General features: G+C 41.7%; 1 protein-coding gene across 16 annotated transcripts in view; it reads right to left on the reverse strand.

The window, feature by feature from the left end:
• Positions 1–16,713, reverse strand: part of PRDM2 (PR/SET domain 2) — a 129,291-nt gene that overhangs the window by 72,482 nt on the left and 40,096 nt on the right. For 7 of the 16 annotated variants that reach the window (XM_074019749.1, XM_065529723.2, XM_074019750.1 and 4 more), the window contains 2 exons: positions 12,165–12,317; positions 4,287–4,413 (listed from right to left, as the gene is read on the reverse strand). In XM_074019749.1, the coding sequence (XP_073875850.1) occupies positions 4,287–4,413; positions 12,165–12,293 (256 nt within the window). In that variant the 5' untranslated portion in view covers positions 12,294–12,317. Of the gene's footprint in view, positions 1–4,286; positions 4,414–9,460; positions 9,590–12,164; positions 12,318–16,713 lie in introns of all 16 variants that reach the window. The other 9 variants (XR_012425885.1, XM_074019748.1, XM_065529719.2 and 6 more) reach the window with 2 other exon arrangements.

Here is a 16,713-nt window from a genome sequence, read left to right on the forward strand (position 1 = left end):
ACATAAAGGCTCCCTGGCCAGCCCAGCTCAGCATCCCTTTTTCCTTCTCTTAGGGAGGGCCAATAGTCCTTACTGCCTATACAATCCGTGTTGCACTTTTTTTTAGACTACCTTAGACTGAGTTATCTTTGCATGTGGCTCTCTTACCTCCCTATATTTTAAGTTTCTAAAGACTTGTTATTTAGCACCTTTACAGAAGAATTTCAAATATACACAATTTCAAAAAACTTGAGTGTTCTTCACAGTACCAAGATTTTTAATTTAAATTCTGATCGTAGAGACAGATAAAATATTACTTTGCTAAGCTGATTATAATAACTGTTCTGTGGTGTCTAAACGTCGCTGAGATAAATACTTATAAACTAGTTGATATTCTCAGGTACTACTTATGGTTTTTAGGAAGGACTATCTGAACCTACTAACTGACCTTAAGGAACTTGTTCTTTATAATTCATTACTGATTTTGTTATAAACCTTCTGTCTTCTTCTCTGTCCAGCTTTCAGGTATAAAACTTCTTGCTGCTATAAATATACACTCTTCTCTCTCAATCTGCTGTGAACAGCGAGGTCAATAGGTTAGAACCTAGGCCTAAAACAAGGGTGAATCAGCACAGAATAGGGCTGTGACGTAGGAAGGAAGAGGGAAAGAAGAGACCCAGTGCTTATTTTGAGCTTACACAGGTGCTCCATAAATCCCCATTGATTAAATGAGTCACCAACTCAGTCGTTCCTCCGCAAGTAGCAGGGAAGTAAACGCCAGCCATGTTGGGAGAGTTGGTACTTACAGTTCCCAAGAGCCCACAGCCTCACAGAGCATGCTTCTATTATATCACTTGCTCTTGACAACTTTGTGAGGTTAGGTGGCACAGCCATCATCGATATGATGATATTCCTTTTTCAGGCTAGGGAAACTTCATCTCAGAAAGGTGACATGAGTTGTCCAAAGTCGCACACCTGGTAAATGCCCAGGCATCCCGTCTTTTTCATTCCTTCCACCAAGCCCATTTGTAGAAAGCCACTGTTGTTTCTCCAGGTAAAAGAATTTCAGGTAAGGCTCTTATGTAACTGATAGAGCAAACACTGCTATTATAATCTACACTCTGGAAGAGCATTTGCCAATAGTCATTGCTTACTGCTAACAAGCAAATTCAATTTCTCATTTGTCTCCAAAACAAACAGGGGACAGAGATCAAGAAGATGAGAAATACTTCTAAATTTGGCTGTTTCAATGCTATTTTATAATTGTAATTTTTCCGTGGTTCACATTAAAATAGCCTGAAACACCGGACACTAAAAACTCTCCTTGCTCTCTACCTGAAAGCTTAATCTATTCCATCTAAGGAACTTATTTTTCATTGCATAGAGGCTGCTCAGATGTGTAAAAAGTGAAGAAGCTCAATTACAAAACTGGGAATCCAAATTAAACTCCAGTTTAAAATGCCTGATGTATATCCATCTTTGGCCCATGGTAAAATTGCATGCTCCACGGTCGGAGCCAATATGAACTGTGTTCTCACCGCACTGCATTCTTTTCCTTTCTAAAACATTTGTGTGAGTCCTTGTCAATCAATTAATATTTATTGAGGGCCTACTACATGCCAACCATCTAGGCGCTGATCAGCTATTTACTGATTTAATGTTTGTCTTCCCCACTAGACTACAGGCGCCATGAGAAGAGTTACCACTGCTTTTTCACTCATCACTGTGTGCTACAACCCAGCAGAGAGCCTAATACACAGCAGGGGCTCAATAAACATTAGATGAATGAATGAATATGGGGAGGGGAGGGGAGGAGAAAGGAGATGTGAGGAGGGGAGAGAGGAGAGGCCACTCCTTTGTATGTAAAGAAACCAGGGCTTTGCTCTGCCCAAACACGCCTTACGATCCACCAGCGATCTGATGAATTCTGAAAGGCACCACATGCAATGCACAGCTGTAAGTACAGCAGCTGTCATGCAAAGGAGCTGAAGTCCAGAACTATGAAGAATTCAGCCCTTTGTTTTTCTCTCTGTCTCATAATGAAAATGAAGTCAAGCCCACTGTCAATCTACCTGTCGGCTCTATGTATTCAACATGCGGCTTTCAGCAATACTAAGTTAACATTGCCTCTGAATGACATTTATGTTGATTCGCTCTCTGACATCACTGCCTGAAAAGATACTACTTAAATGTTTGAGGTCACACATAAGACCTAAATAGAACTGAGTTAATACTTAAAAAAAAAAAAAAAAAAAAGACTCCATTTCAGGTCTTTGAAAGCTATAAATTGGTTTTAACTGAGTATTTAATTTAAAAGTAAAAAAGGTTTGACTCATTATTTAAACTGTCCAAAGCTTAAGTCTTAGAGAGCAAACAGATCTCTTTACCAGCAAGCTGTTAAACACAGACTGTAAGTTCCAAGAGAGAGCTTTGCAAAAGCATAAGTCTTTTAATTAATTGAAACCTAGGATTCTGAGTTATAGGCTGCTCAGAGTAGTACAAAATAATAGGATAATAATAAATATGAACTATTTAAGTCAATACGAAACACCAACAGTCTACCCAGGTATAAAAATGCAGATATCAAGTTCATATATCACTAATAAAACAGAAAGTATATGTTCAAGTTTTTCCCCAAATCCGACTAAGAGAAAAACAAACAGATAAACAAAAAAGCAAAAGAGTAATGACATATGTTCTAAACATGCACACCAAAGTATGCCAAACAGAGAAAAGCGTTAAAGTAAGGTTGCTATTAAACTACAAATCTATTTAAGTATAGGAGTTAGTTATGATTAGTGGCACAGTAAAGAGAGTCCTGTCCTCCCCAACTCCAGCCCCCTACAAATAACAACTTACCTGGAAGGCTGGTAACATTAGTTGTAAACAAAAGGAATACTAAATAAAGGAACAAGTTGAATTACATAAAAAGTTTTCACTGCAAACAACTAAGCACTAAGCCCAATATTAACAAAATCCCAGAACTCAGTTAAAAGTTTAAAAAAAAAAAAAAAAAAAAAACCTGGGAATTTTCTAGACTCTGATCATCTGATTCAGGATCAAAAGCATTGAACGCTCTAAAGCAGTGACTAAATCACATTCAATAAATAGACAATGCATATTCAGTAAAAGGCCTACTAACTGTCTCACGGGGAAATTAATTGTATTTCCATTTTGTGGTGATACACAAAGCATACATACTTGAAAAATCAGAACAGACTTCTTGCCTACATTCCTTAAAGTCGATTTTAACATTTTCCTAAATCGAGTTTACGACATGATTTTATTTACAGTATGACTTCCACAACTCGCTTTGCAATGTTCTGGGTAAAGAATAGACTCGTTCGTTCAGATGACTAAAAAAATCTACTTAACACCTCAGGCGAGCAAAAAAAAAAAAAAAAAAAAAAAAACCCACAAATCTGTATTTGTATCAATAAGAAACTATCATACTGTGCTTTGGCATATTTTCAAACTGGGAATCTATGAACGATTCCTGAATTCACATTAAAATTCTTCATTAAAAAAAAAAATTCCCAACGTGTCAGTATGCCAGCTGGAAATATGATACAGCCAACCAAACTATTTTCCTACCCAGAAACTATCCCCTTCCTTTTTAAGTGTGACTACACTTTTACCTTTTGTTCGAAATCATCAGAAGTCGTAAAACTATGAGAATTGAGTCAAAACGACAAAACCACACGCTCTCTAACTTCCACATCCCCCTGGGCATCCTTTCGGAAGCCCACCGCGCCCGCTGTCTCCCTGCCCTCCCCGCCGCCTCCTGTCTCTGTCTCTCTCTGCCTCTGCCTCCCCCACTCCCCCACCCCGACTCCGCCGCCGACGCGGCCCGCGTCCTGCGCGGCGGGCCCGAGTCTGCGGAGCCGGGGCTGTCACGCCAGCCGCGAGAGGACTACAGCGCCCGCCGTGAGCGCAACTGCGGAGCGCGGCTCGGGGTGCCAGCGGGAGAATGTCCGGCCCCGAAGCGGCGTCCGCGCACTTTCCGCCGCCCGGGAGCTAAGTCACAAGTTAGGAAACAGCCGGAGCGCGCGGCGGCCGTGATTCAGCAGCGGGGCCGGCCGGCAGGGCGGGAGGGCGGCGATCGCAGGGCCTGAGCGGGACCGCGGGGCGGGAGCGGGGCCGGGGCCCGGCCGAGTCCGGAAAAGGTCACCGAGACGCCGCGGGCGCCGCCGCCCGAGCCCGCGACCCGCCTCGCGGTCGGGCCAGCAGCGGCGGGGGCGGCAGGGCGGCGTCCCAGACGGGCGTGGCGCCGGGACCGGGCGGGCGGGCGGGCCGGGGGCTCCTACCTTTCCGGCTCTTGGGGGAGCTCCGCTTGCTCCGGGCGCTGGCTCGCTCTTCCTCAATCGCAGCTGCTATCTCAGGGTTGTCTTCCCCATTGTACCAGACCAGGAGCTCCTCGCCCGGCGCGATTGGCTGCGGGGAAAGAAGAGACAAGCGCCGGGCCAATCAGAGCGGCGGTTGTTGGCAGGGGCGGGGCGCGCACCGGGACGCGGGCGGGAGCGGCGCCGATGGCAAACAGCTGTCGGCGGCGTCGCGCGCACCCGGCCGGCAGGAAGGGCTCCCGGCCCCGTGCGGGCCGCGCCGGCGCCCGGAACCCTCTGCTGGAGGGAGGACCGCACCCGCGGCGCGGGGCGAGGGGCGCGGAAGGCCAGGTGACGAGCAGCGGAGCCCGGGTGCTGTCACAGCTTCCTCTTTAAAGCCTCAAGACGGCCCACGCACGAGAAAAAATAAAACATGGGACCATTTTAAAAGCTCACGAAATCTAAGTCGAGGAGAAATATAAAGCATAACTGAAAAGCGTGCGGCGTGGAAAGCGGAGTGCTGAAAGATAACGACCAGCGCGCATTCCAGACCAAGAGCAACTTTAACAGGACAACGAGGAGGAACCACGCGCAAGCACTTACAAATGCGCCGCGGTTTCTATCCCAGAGCCGCCAACGGGAGGCCGCCCGGGGCCACCAACCTGCTCGGGTCCAGGGAGGTCAGTGCCTCGCCCTTCGGACCGGACATCAAACTTCCACATTTTAACTTTTAAATACAGCAGGAAGTATTTCCCATGTATTGTGCTCCTAAACCATCACATTCTTAAGCCACGTATGGCTGGAAGCAGTGAGGGCCACCATCAAATTGATTCCACCCAGAACAAGATCCCGAAGATCCACTGAGTGCAAAGTTCACACCCCTAGAATTTGGGGAAACAGCTTATTGGTTTCTCTCACAGCGATTGATCTGTGAGAAAAGTTTCAAGGCTATCAATACAAGTAAAATTCTATCTAAAATCCACTGAATACAATGAGAATCCATGAGTCCAGCCTGATGTGAATGAATGCAGGAATGACCAAGTAAATAAAAAGGAAAGCTCTTCCTTAAAGGAGATCCCAACTGATCAGTAAAAAAGAAATGTTGGAATTAGAAAATCGTCATTTGGCAATCATCACAGTAATGATTAATTCGGGCAAGAATCATAAATGGATGCTAAAAACAGGTAAAAGTTTGAGGAGTAACAAAATACATAGCCTCAGAATATCTCCCCATAAAATATTTATTACAAAAGAAAAAAACAACACTTTTGTAATAAGACATATCAACATCATATGTCTCCTGATATAATGCACAGAAAACAGAGCATCACTTCTGGTAGATTTCTGCCCAAAATGCATACATCGAATCTAATCATGATGAAACATAAGAGAAGCTCAAACTTTGGGACATTCTACAAAATAACCAACCAGTTCTCAAAACTGAAAGGTTGTAAAAAAACAAAGACTAAGGTACCAGCCAAACACATGAGACATGACAATCCAATGTGAAAACGTTTTCTTTTCCTACAAAGAGATGACTGGAACAATTGACAGAATTTGAGTCAGGTGTACATATTACCTAATAAAACAATGTGTTGCTGTTAGCTTCCTGATTTGGATCTTTGCACAATGGTTATCTAAGAGAGTGATCCTGCTTTTTGTTTTTTTCTTTTCTTTTCTTTTTTTTTTTTTTGCAGGGAGGGAAATTCCACCTACAGTTTAGAAACAAAATAGTTCCTCACTTCAACATACCTTCTAGTCTAGATAAAGCCCCTAAAAGTAAATATTACTTGGTTTAATTCACTGCAGAACTTGTTTCTATAGTCCAAATTTTAAAATATTCTAAATTATTTAAAAGAAAAGGCAGCTGCTGTTTCCTTGGCTCTCCCCCACCCCTAAGAAGGCTAAAATCTGCCTTTTTCTTACTTTTGAACCAATACATGATTTCCCTTCTTGAATCAGTTAAATCTAACCAAAAAACTTACTTTAATATATAAGATATTAATGAGTTAAAACAGCCATCACAAACACCTTTTGGCATTCTGATGAGCTAATCTGTTGAAACAGCAGGCTTATGTTAAAGTAAACTGTTTCTAGATTATATAAATTCCAAATGTACAGTTTCTCTATTTTTTGTTATAAGTCACATATTTAAGAAATGGTGCTGTCAACTAATACTTGAAATGACTAGAGTTCTCAGAAATATGTAAAGTCTTAAAACCAATGCAAAAAAGAATATGGGAAGGAGTGAAAACAAACGCACTCCCCATTAATTCCCCACTGAAATGACATAACCAGAGAACTGGCTAGAAGATACCACCGGACATTTTCAAGATACCTCTAAGAATAAGAACTTAAGTTTCCCTGTTCACTCCACTGCAGTTGTCAGTGAAGTGATAACTGAACTAGCAACTTGGTGAGGGCGCTCATAAACTCTACTTGGGAGGGCACTCATGTCCTAAGATATTCTTGTTGCTGCAAAACACACAAAGTAAAAACACACCAGAATCTGTATCACAAATCAAAAATAAAATTTCTAGCCCTGGTGAAGTGTTAGATCAAGAGGAACATATTTGTTAGCTGCTAAATAGCCTTCAAAATTATTAGCGGGCATAGTGGCTCATGGCTGCAATTCCAGAACTTTGGGAGGCCACGGTGGGCAAACTGCTTGAGCACAGGAGTTTGAGACCAGCCTGGGCAACATGGCGAAACTCTGTCTCTACTAAAAATACAAAAACTAGCCAGGCATGGTGGTGTGTGCCTGCAGTCACAGCGATTCGGGAGGCTGAAGTGGGAGATCACTTGAGCTTGGGAGGTGGAGGCTGCGTAAGCCAAGATTGTGTCACTGCACTCCAGCCTAGGAGACAGAGCGAGACCCTATCTTAAAAATAAATAAATAAATAAATAAATAAATAAATAAAAATAAACAAGTAGTAGAAAACAAAACACCACAAAAATTATTAGTAACTTGAAATGGTTATATTACGGAGCTATATATGCTTCGCAACTTTATATTAAAACAGCTACACCAATAGACCCTATGAAGAGGAAAATAATAATTTTTTTTTTAAACCAAGGCTTGTTTTCTTCCATACTATATTGTGTTTTTTTCTTCTTCTGTACAGGTTAGCATTTTTAAGTCAAATTCAGAAGAAAAGAAAAATTAATCCCTTCAACAATGGAAATATAAATCCACATTAAAAAAATAAAGTCAAAAGACCAAACAACCTCTTTTTAAATATATTTTGATATTAAAGAAAAAATTAACAACAACAAAGATTTTAAACTCTTCCCACTTTCTCTTTGGGTTCAGACAGGTATAAAACCAAGAATCTGCTCTATATTCTCTTGTTTAAACATCAGCATATATAAATAAACTTGAAAGTTTACCAAACAAATTGGGAAGAAGCAAGGGTTCTAATATTCCTTATACTGGATAAGGAATAATAGAAAAATGTGTCAGAAATATTAGAAAATTAGAGAAGTATTCCAGAATCGCTCGAAAACACAAAAGTGCATCCAGTCATACCCACCTACAATCCAGTCCCCAGCTCGGTCTTTTAAAAAGTCATCGGTCAGCTCTCGGCCTCAACTCTCCAATGGGTGAACAGCACTTAAGCCTAAAACTCACCCATAGCCGGGCGTGGTGGCTCATGCCTGTAATCCCAGCACTTTGGGAGGCCGAGGCGGGCGGATCACCTGAGGTCGGGAGTTCGAGACCAGCCTGACCAACATGGAGAAACCCTGTCTCTACTAAAAAAATACAAAATTAGCCGGGCATGGTGGTGCACGCCTGTAATCCCAGCTACTTGGGAGGCTGAGGCAGGAGAATCGCTTGAGCTGAGGAAGCGGAGGTTGCTGGGAGCTGAGATCGTGCCATTGCACTCCAGCCTGGGCAACAAGAATGAAACTCCGTCTCAAAAAAAAAAAAAAAAACAAAACCTCACACATCCCTGTGGACCTCACCAGCTTCATCTCCTAAGATTCCTCTCCTCCTCCCTCCAGCCACATGGGCTTTTGTTCTATTCCTTTAAAATAGAAAACAAAAGCGGTGGCTCACGCCTGTAGTCCCAGCACTTTGGGAGGCCAAGGTGGGCAGATCACGAGGTCAGGAGTTGGAGACCAGCCTGACCAATATGGTGAAACTCCGTCTCTACTGAAAATACAAAAATTAGCTGGGTGTGGTGGCACACGCCCGTAGTCCCACCTACTCAGGAGGCTGGGGCAGAAGAATCGCTTGAACCCAGGAGGCGGAGGTTGCAATGAGCTGAGATTGCGCCATTGCACTCCAGCCTGGGCGATAGCACGACTACATCTCAAAAAAAAAAAAACCATTAGCTTATACTTACTCCAAAGCCTTTGCTCCTACCACTCCTCTTCCTGGATTGCTCTTCCAGCAGACCTTTGCGTAGCCAGATCCTTCCTATCCAAGGAGTGGGGTTCAAACGTCTTTCCTCAGGAAGGCCTTCCCTGACTCACTGGAGACAAAGCAGCCCTCTCCTACCTAGCTAGTCTCTTATCACATTTTACTGTCTTAACACACTAATCGCTACCGGAAATTACTTTCTTATTTACTTACTATCTGCCTCTTCCCCTGTAACACGGAACATCCACTAGACCAGAAACCTTGTCTGTCCTGTTCACTACCATAGGAGAGAACTCGGTACACAGCAGACTCTCAATAAATATTCACCAAACTAACGAACAGAGGAATGAATAGATAGCAGACTTAACAGCTAACTTTCAGGAATTTTAAATCGTTTTTAATCATATTACAAACAAAACCAGTGCTGAGATTTCCCAATTATCTGGGTGTAATAATAAGCTGAGAAGATACAGAGCCCACAGAGCATCACATGTAATTTCTTTAGAAAACCTAACCCACGGAACACTTAATCTAGAAGAATAGAGTTAAGATAATCACTAGTAAAAAATCTGAGAGGCTTTGTACATACTTGAGCAAATATCAAAGATCAAGACTGGGGGAGGTCTTCAAAAATCAGAACTATGTTATTTCGGACAAAGGTAAAAATAATAGTACTAGTATAGCTAGTTAACACTTGAGGACTTACACTGAACTAAGAACTGTTCACAGAACCTTATATATATATAGGCTTGTTTAACCTTCACAACAAACTATGAAGCAGTTTTATTATTACCTCCATTTTATGGATGAGAAAACTAAGACACAGAGAGATCCTTCGCATGGTCACATATCTAGAAGCCAAAATTTGCTCACAAGACAGTCTGCTCCAGAGTCCCCACTCCTGACCGTGACACCATACCACCTTGTGAAAAATAACAGCAATCATTTATTAGCACTTACTAGGTGCTGGAGCTCTATCTGTATTCACCCATGCAATCATCACAACAACCCTATGAGGTCAATACCGTAATTACCGGTATCTTACAATGAGGGAATTGAGGCACAAAGAGGGACTTAGCTAAGGTTACAAAGCTAGTCAGGTCACACCTGCTTGCCTTGGGTCACAGCAAGTCAAGATCTAAAACAGGCAGTCTGGCCTCAGAGTTCACTCTCCCAACCACTATTCTATCTTGCTTCTCAGTGTTTCTGTGAATTTGCATCAGAGATGAACACATTTTAACTTGAAGTATAATGAAGGAATTGCAGTGTCCTAATATCTACATGAGCTTGCATGCCTTCAAAACTTCCTTCCTGCCGGGTACGGTGGCTCAAGGCTGTAATCCCAGCACTTTGGGAGGCCAAGGCGGATGGATCACGAGGTCAGGAGATTGAGACCATCCTGGCTAACATGGTGAAACCCCGTCTCTACTAAAAATACAAAAAATTAGCCGGGCGTGGTGGCGGGCGCCTGTAGTCCCAGCTACTTGGGAGGCTGAGGCAGGGGAATGGCTTGAACCCAGGAGATACAGGAGATAGAGCTTGTAGTGAGCCAAGATCATGCCACTGCACTCCAGCCTGGGTGACACAGCGACACTCGTGTCAAAAAAAAAAAAAAAATCTTCCTTCCTATTACCTTGTTGTCTCATATTCATCCCCTAGTGAGTATTTCATCTCCACTAAGATTCTACCTCACTGATTCAACCATATGTATTTCTCACTTTAAATACTTTTGAGAAACAGAATGCATTCTTGAATCCAACTTCAAACTCCAATATAAGAAAATTGTAGAGTAATACCTACTAGAAAAGCATGCTACTACGATCTAGCAGAATAAAAATTGAAAACAGGTTTTTAAAGTCCTAAATAAGAAAGTGTAACAAAAAATCTGCAGGGATTGGACACAAGGATCTGGGTATAAACGTGGTAAAAGTCAGTCTAGTTGGCTAACAATGTCAGGAAAGATGCAGCAAAATTAAACAGCTACAGGTTAACTAAACTTCCAGAAGGCCTATTGCCACTCCACTAACAAAACACAGCACACTGCAAAGCTGGCCACAATTTGAAATATGTGCTCGTCAAAAGTGTTCAATTCCATGGAGATCATTTTTCTCGTAGACTATTCTCCAACGTATGACATTTTTAATGGAAGTGAATAAAGAGAAATTTGCCTTATAGCAATTTTGCCTATCTAATGCAAAAAGCAACAACCATCCATCTTAACAGGCTTGAAATTTTGCCTTAGAATATCTCCATGTATAATGTGAGGATCTGTCTTTTTTTTTTCTTTTTTGAGACGGAGTCTTGCTCTGTCGCCCAGGCTAGATTGCAATGGCATGATCTCGGCTCACTGCAACCTCTGCCTCCCGGGTTCACGCCCTTCTCCTGCCTCAGCCTCCCGAGAAGCTGGGACTACAGGCGCCCGCCACCATGCCTGGCTTATTTTTTGTTTTTAGTAGAGATGGGGTTTCACCGTATTAGCCAGGATGGTCTTGATCTCCTGACCTGATAATCTGCCCACCTGGGCCTCCCAAAAGTGCTGGGATTACAGGCGTGAGCCACCAAGTCTGGCCGGATTTGTCTTCTTAAAGAATGTGACCCATGAAAATGAGGGAGACACGGCCTTTGCTCCACGAAGAAACGCAGCAACACTCCACGTTTCCTCACATTCATGTCCCTGAATGTGCTCCATAACCTCATTACCAATCCTAAAACATGACTTTCTTCTTTTCAACAATTAATATCTCCAAGGAAAAATCTGGCAGAAGGAAGAAACATGTTCTGTTCAATTTCTATTCTCAGTAAAATTTAGGGAAAAGAAAAGCTAATCCAAGGCTGCATTAATATCAAAGACTAACAATGTGTATTCAGTTAACACAGACCCACCATACCTACTGATAGTTTCTTACAGTTGGATAAATCTGCCAGACAGTTCCCAATGCCTCTGTGTCATCGGAGGAGGGAAGCAGCTGCCACATGCTTAACTCATCAGTATCTTTAAAGATGCACTGTGTAATTACTTAACACGATCTTCATGCTTTAGCTCCCTGACACACACGGCAACCATATATTAAAACACAGAATCTTGAGAGTGTGGATGAAGTACTTCCAAATATAATCCTTTCCAGGTCTGCAAAATCATTGTCAGTCACAACTAAGGACAGCATTAGAAAAACATAAGCAGGCCCAGGCATTGTGGCTTGTGCCGGTAATCCCAGCACTTTGGGAGGCTAAGGCAGGTAGATCGCTGAGCCCAGCAGTTTGAGACCAGCCTGGATAACATAGCAAAGCTCTGTCTTTACAAAAAATTCAAAACTTAGTCCTGGCTACTCAGGAGGTTGAAGTCCGAGGATCACCCAAGCCTGGGGAGGCTTAGGCTGAGGTGAGCTGTGATGGAGCCCCTACACTCCAGCCTGGGCAACAGAATGAGACCGTCTCAAAAAAAAAAAAGGAAAACATAAGCAGTGTAACTAACAGTAAATTAATTCTAACACTGTTACCTTTAAAGTTTTATAGTAAATGGCTCTGTTGATTTCCAGTGGGAATAAATTTTGCTCTTCTCCTGAGCAAGCCCAATTCACATATCGCAGCCAGTTTCCCTTCTCTGGATCAGTGGCATCAATGCACATCCATCCCAAATTTGGGTAATATACCTTGAAAATGGAGAAAAATAAAAAACTTTTGTTAAAATAGGAGTATCTTTAAAATGTTTCCATTTTTAACTTTTAAGGATAATTCTTTTTCATTATATGCAAGTACTCTATATAAAGCATTTCATAAAAACAAAACAAGCGACAGAGAAAAGACAAATTCAAGGTGAAAACTGGAATTCAAAAGTGTAATTCTCACTATTTTTCTACTTAGGCTTGTTTCCACCCGCCCCACCACCCCCGCACACACACACACACACTCTTAAAGAGCTACAGTTAACATGCTTGATATCTCCAAATGCTTTACAAATATGTACACAGAGACAAATGACAACTATGCTCCGTAAAGTGTGACTTAGAAAGGAAAACAGCTTGCAGTGGTGTTCAGCAGCACAAAGATCCCAAGCTTTCTGGGTTGCTCCGCTAATCGAGTATGGCACCTGGCCCTGCCACGCTATACAATTCAGCAGGTCCCTTTCTGGCAGGGTTCACAGGGACTTCAGGAGTGAACAAGCATTGTGAACCAGGCACATGGGTGACAGGATATGATGCTTCTGCAAACTCAGCTGACCCTTAAAATAGACTCCATCCAAAGCATCTGCAAGGATGAAGGGGCAATGGAACAGACTCTGGGAAATATCAGTGGCCTTCAAAAAGAAAAGGACCAAAACTTTAACCCCTTTCAGGAGTCAAATCAAATCTCCTCTTGCAAGAAGCCTTCCCTTCTCACCCACACCAATTCCTCCCACAGAGGCTTCCAGCACTTATTTATCATCCTTCATTTTAAAAGAACATCTATTTGGCAACTATTTTTAACTTTAATTTTGTGTATACATGCATATATATATATATATATACACACATTTTCCCAAAACCAGTCTACAAAACACTCGAGTAGGCACTGAAACAGAACTGCAGAATCAACTGGCTGACAGACGTGCTGGGCAAAAGAAATGAGTCTTTTACTTTATTTTTAGGAAGAAAGGATATAATCTAGATGTTTCCATTTTTTCCTCATTATTCCCATCATTCATGCCTTCATCCCTCCCTTCCCCACATTAATCACCTTTCTTCACTGCACCTTTCCTTCTGGAACAAAGCTCCCACTCTGCCCACTGATAGTGAGGATGCTGCTCTCCTGGGCATGCCTGGGTGTCTAGGCCTGTGATTGCCAAGCGGCAGCATCCACCTTACTGGGCCCTACCACCGCCTTCTTCCTCTGGAAAGTCAAACATCAGGCATAATGCTACATGCCTGACATATTATCTCATTTAATCCTATGTAGCAGGCTTATTAGCTCTCCTTTCAACATGTGAAAATTGAGGCTCAAAAGTTAAATAACTTTCCCAAAGTCACCTGTTTAACTGTCATAAAGAAGGGCTTCAACTCAGATCTGCTTGTCTTCTATTTATCACTGCCTTCCTTGACCATCCTGGTTAACTGAACTACCAACATCTAATGAGCATCTACTGTGTAACAGGTACCATGCTACAAGGTGCATTGTAGTTACTTTAATCACCATAGGCACCAAGGAGAGTATCTGTACACAGTAACTTACACAGACATTATTCCCCCATCTGCAATATCAGCTGCCCCTGGGCTCAGGGATAGTAAGTTTCACTTTAATTTATTGCAGTGATGACAGAGTCCCACTCACTCCCCACCCGAATACTGGCACAGCTACCAAGACTGATGAGACTGCAGAGACAAACACAGACAGAGTTGCCAAGAAAACCACACAGTTCACAAGGTAGCTGGAGTCTATCTACCTGCCTCAGGATAAAAATACAGGTTGTGCCAGAACTTCCTGGCTCTCAGGTCAATACAGCCATATGCAAAAAGCAAAGTGTTACAGTTGAGTAAATTTTTTATTCATACGTAACTCATTTTGTTTCAGAGGAGACTAAGGCATCTTCTAAGTCATACTGACTGATGTACAAAAAGGGAATAGTTGTTTTTGTAGAAAAAGATGACACTTCAATTTTTAGAAATAGGCCAAGAAGTAATTCACAAACGAATACACGTAGCCAAAACCTCGTAATAGTAAACTCAGTTAATAAAAAATAACTTGAAAGTTAAAACAGTTTTAACCTTTTAAATGGGCACACACAAAAAATTTTTCTTAAAGATAGGAAAGGGTGTGGAAAAAAACAGATATTCCCCCAAACACTGCTGATCAGAAAACAGATTGATTTTGGAAAGAATTTAGCAGTACCTGACCAAAAAAAAAAAAAAAAAAATCTTTAAAATATACACACACTAACCAGCACATACACTTGTAGGAATTCATTCTAATGAGATCATTGGACAACTGTACCCAGATGTATATACAAAAATGTTCACAGCAGTGTGGTTTACTGTAAATTGCTTCTAATTCATGGCTAAATGGAAAACAATATGGAATTAACTCAGGAAATTATGGTCCATCCATATAGCTGAAACCTAAGACACTAAAAAGTACTGTGGTACAAATGATTAATTAGATTATATGGCAAGATTTATTTCCTATTAGATATACCGATATACTTGAAAACTTTTTCCAATAAACATGCATTATTTCTGTAATTAGAAGAGAGCAAAGATAACCAGATGTTGTGGAAATACATTTATCAGCATAAAGGCATTCACAATACATTTGATTGAATAAAGCATTTATAGGCCAGGCATGGTGGCTCATGCCTTTAATCCCAGCACTTTGGGAGGCCGAGACAGGTGGATTATGAGGTCAGGAGATCAAGACCATCCTGGCTAACATGGCGAAACCCCGTCTCTACTAAAAATACAAAAAAATTAGCCAGGTGTGGTGGCAGGCACCTGTAGTCCCAGCTACTTGGGAGACTGAGGCAGGAGAATGGCGTGAACCCGGGGGGTGGAGCTTGCAGTGAACCGAGATCGCGCCACTGCACTCCAGCCCGGGCGACAGAGTGAAACTCTGTCTCAAAAAAAAATAAATAAATAAAAAATAAATAAAAAAGCATTTATAAAAAGTATTTTTAAAGTATGTCATTTTTGTTTTAAGTATATGAACACATGAATATGAAAAGAAAAATAATCTGAAACTAAATACATTAAAATGTCAGCAATGGTTTTCTCTGAGAAGGGGGATAATCCGTAATTTTTATTTTCTTTAATTTTCTATCTTTCCCCCACTGATTTGGTATATTCTACATGGTAAAAATGGGAGGAAGGTGGGAAAAGCAAGTTAGTCTTCTGAATGAAAACCTAAGTTTGAATGAAGGTAGCCAAAGGTCTGAATGGTCTGCTGAATGCTAAGCTAAAATCTTCCTCATCTTCCTCTTCCTCCACAGATATTTCTAAAAATCTTATAGCTTTCACATTTTTATTGAGAGTTCAACTTATGTTTAAGAAACTGAGATTAAAATGTGTTTTCATACAATTCCCATCTTACTTGGTCAAACCTTTGTTTCCAATCAAATTAATTTCAGTGATTGACACACCGACCCTATCTCCAAAATGTGACATAATTTTGCTTCCTCTAACTATCAATGAATAACTAATTTCCAGATCTTTATAAGGGCCAACAAATATTCAACTGACTTGATCCCAGAGAAATACTACCTTATAATCAATTATCTTTTTATTGATTTAGTCTATAAAACAGTCCTTTTTAAAAAGGCAAAGGTATCTAATTATGTACCATGAAAAATTAATTTTGACAAGTTAACTAACTTTCAAATTCAAACTCCCTACTTCGAAAGAACGAAGAAAGAGAGGGACCACTGAACCAAGCAGTGGGCTAGATGACTTACATGTTATTTAACTCTTTTAAGAATTTATAAAATAGGCCTGGCGTGATGCCTATAATCGCAGCACTTTGGGAGGCCGAGGCAGGTCGATCACCTGAGGTCAAGAGTTCGAGACCAGCCTGGCCAACATGGTGAAATCCTGTCTCTACTAAAAATACAAAAAATTAGCTGGGCATGGTGACAGGCACCTGTAATCCCAGCTACGCAGGAGGCTGATGCAGGATAATAGCTTGAACCTAGGAGGCGGGGGTTGCAGTGAGCTGAGATCGCCCCATTGCACTACAGCCTGGGCAACAAGAGCAAAAGCTCCGTCTCAAAAAAAAAAAAAAAAAGAATTTATAAAATAACTATGAAATATCACTAAGCTCCTTTATAAGTAAACAAACTTACGGAAGGTTGGTAACTTCAACAGGACAATTAAGTCACTAAAAATCACAGCCAGGATTCAAACCTGATCCCCTCATTTCTTCCTATGCCAAAATAAAACAGATATGCAGACAGGCAAGGAGTTCTCAGCTTGCCTTTCTATTTTCCCTCTTTCCAGACCCTTCTTTCCATCCCTAACCTCCCACAAGTTGGTCAGGCCCTACCTCCGTTCTGCCTCTACCACCTAACAGGGACTGAGTAGTAAT

The sequence above is a fragment of the Macaca fascicularis genome, chromosome 1, assembly GCF_037993035.2.
Source record: "Macaca fascicularis isolate 582-1 chromosome 1, T2T-MFA8v1.1".
NCBI lineage: Eukaryota > Metazoa > Chordata > Mammalia > Primates > Cercopithecidae > Macaca > Macaca fascicularis.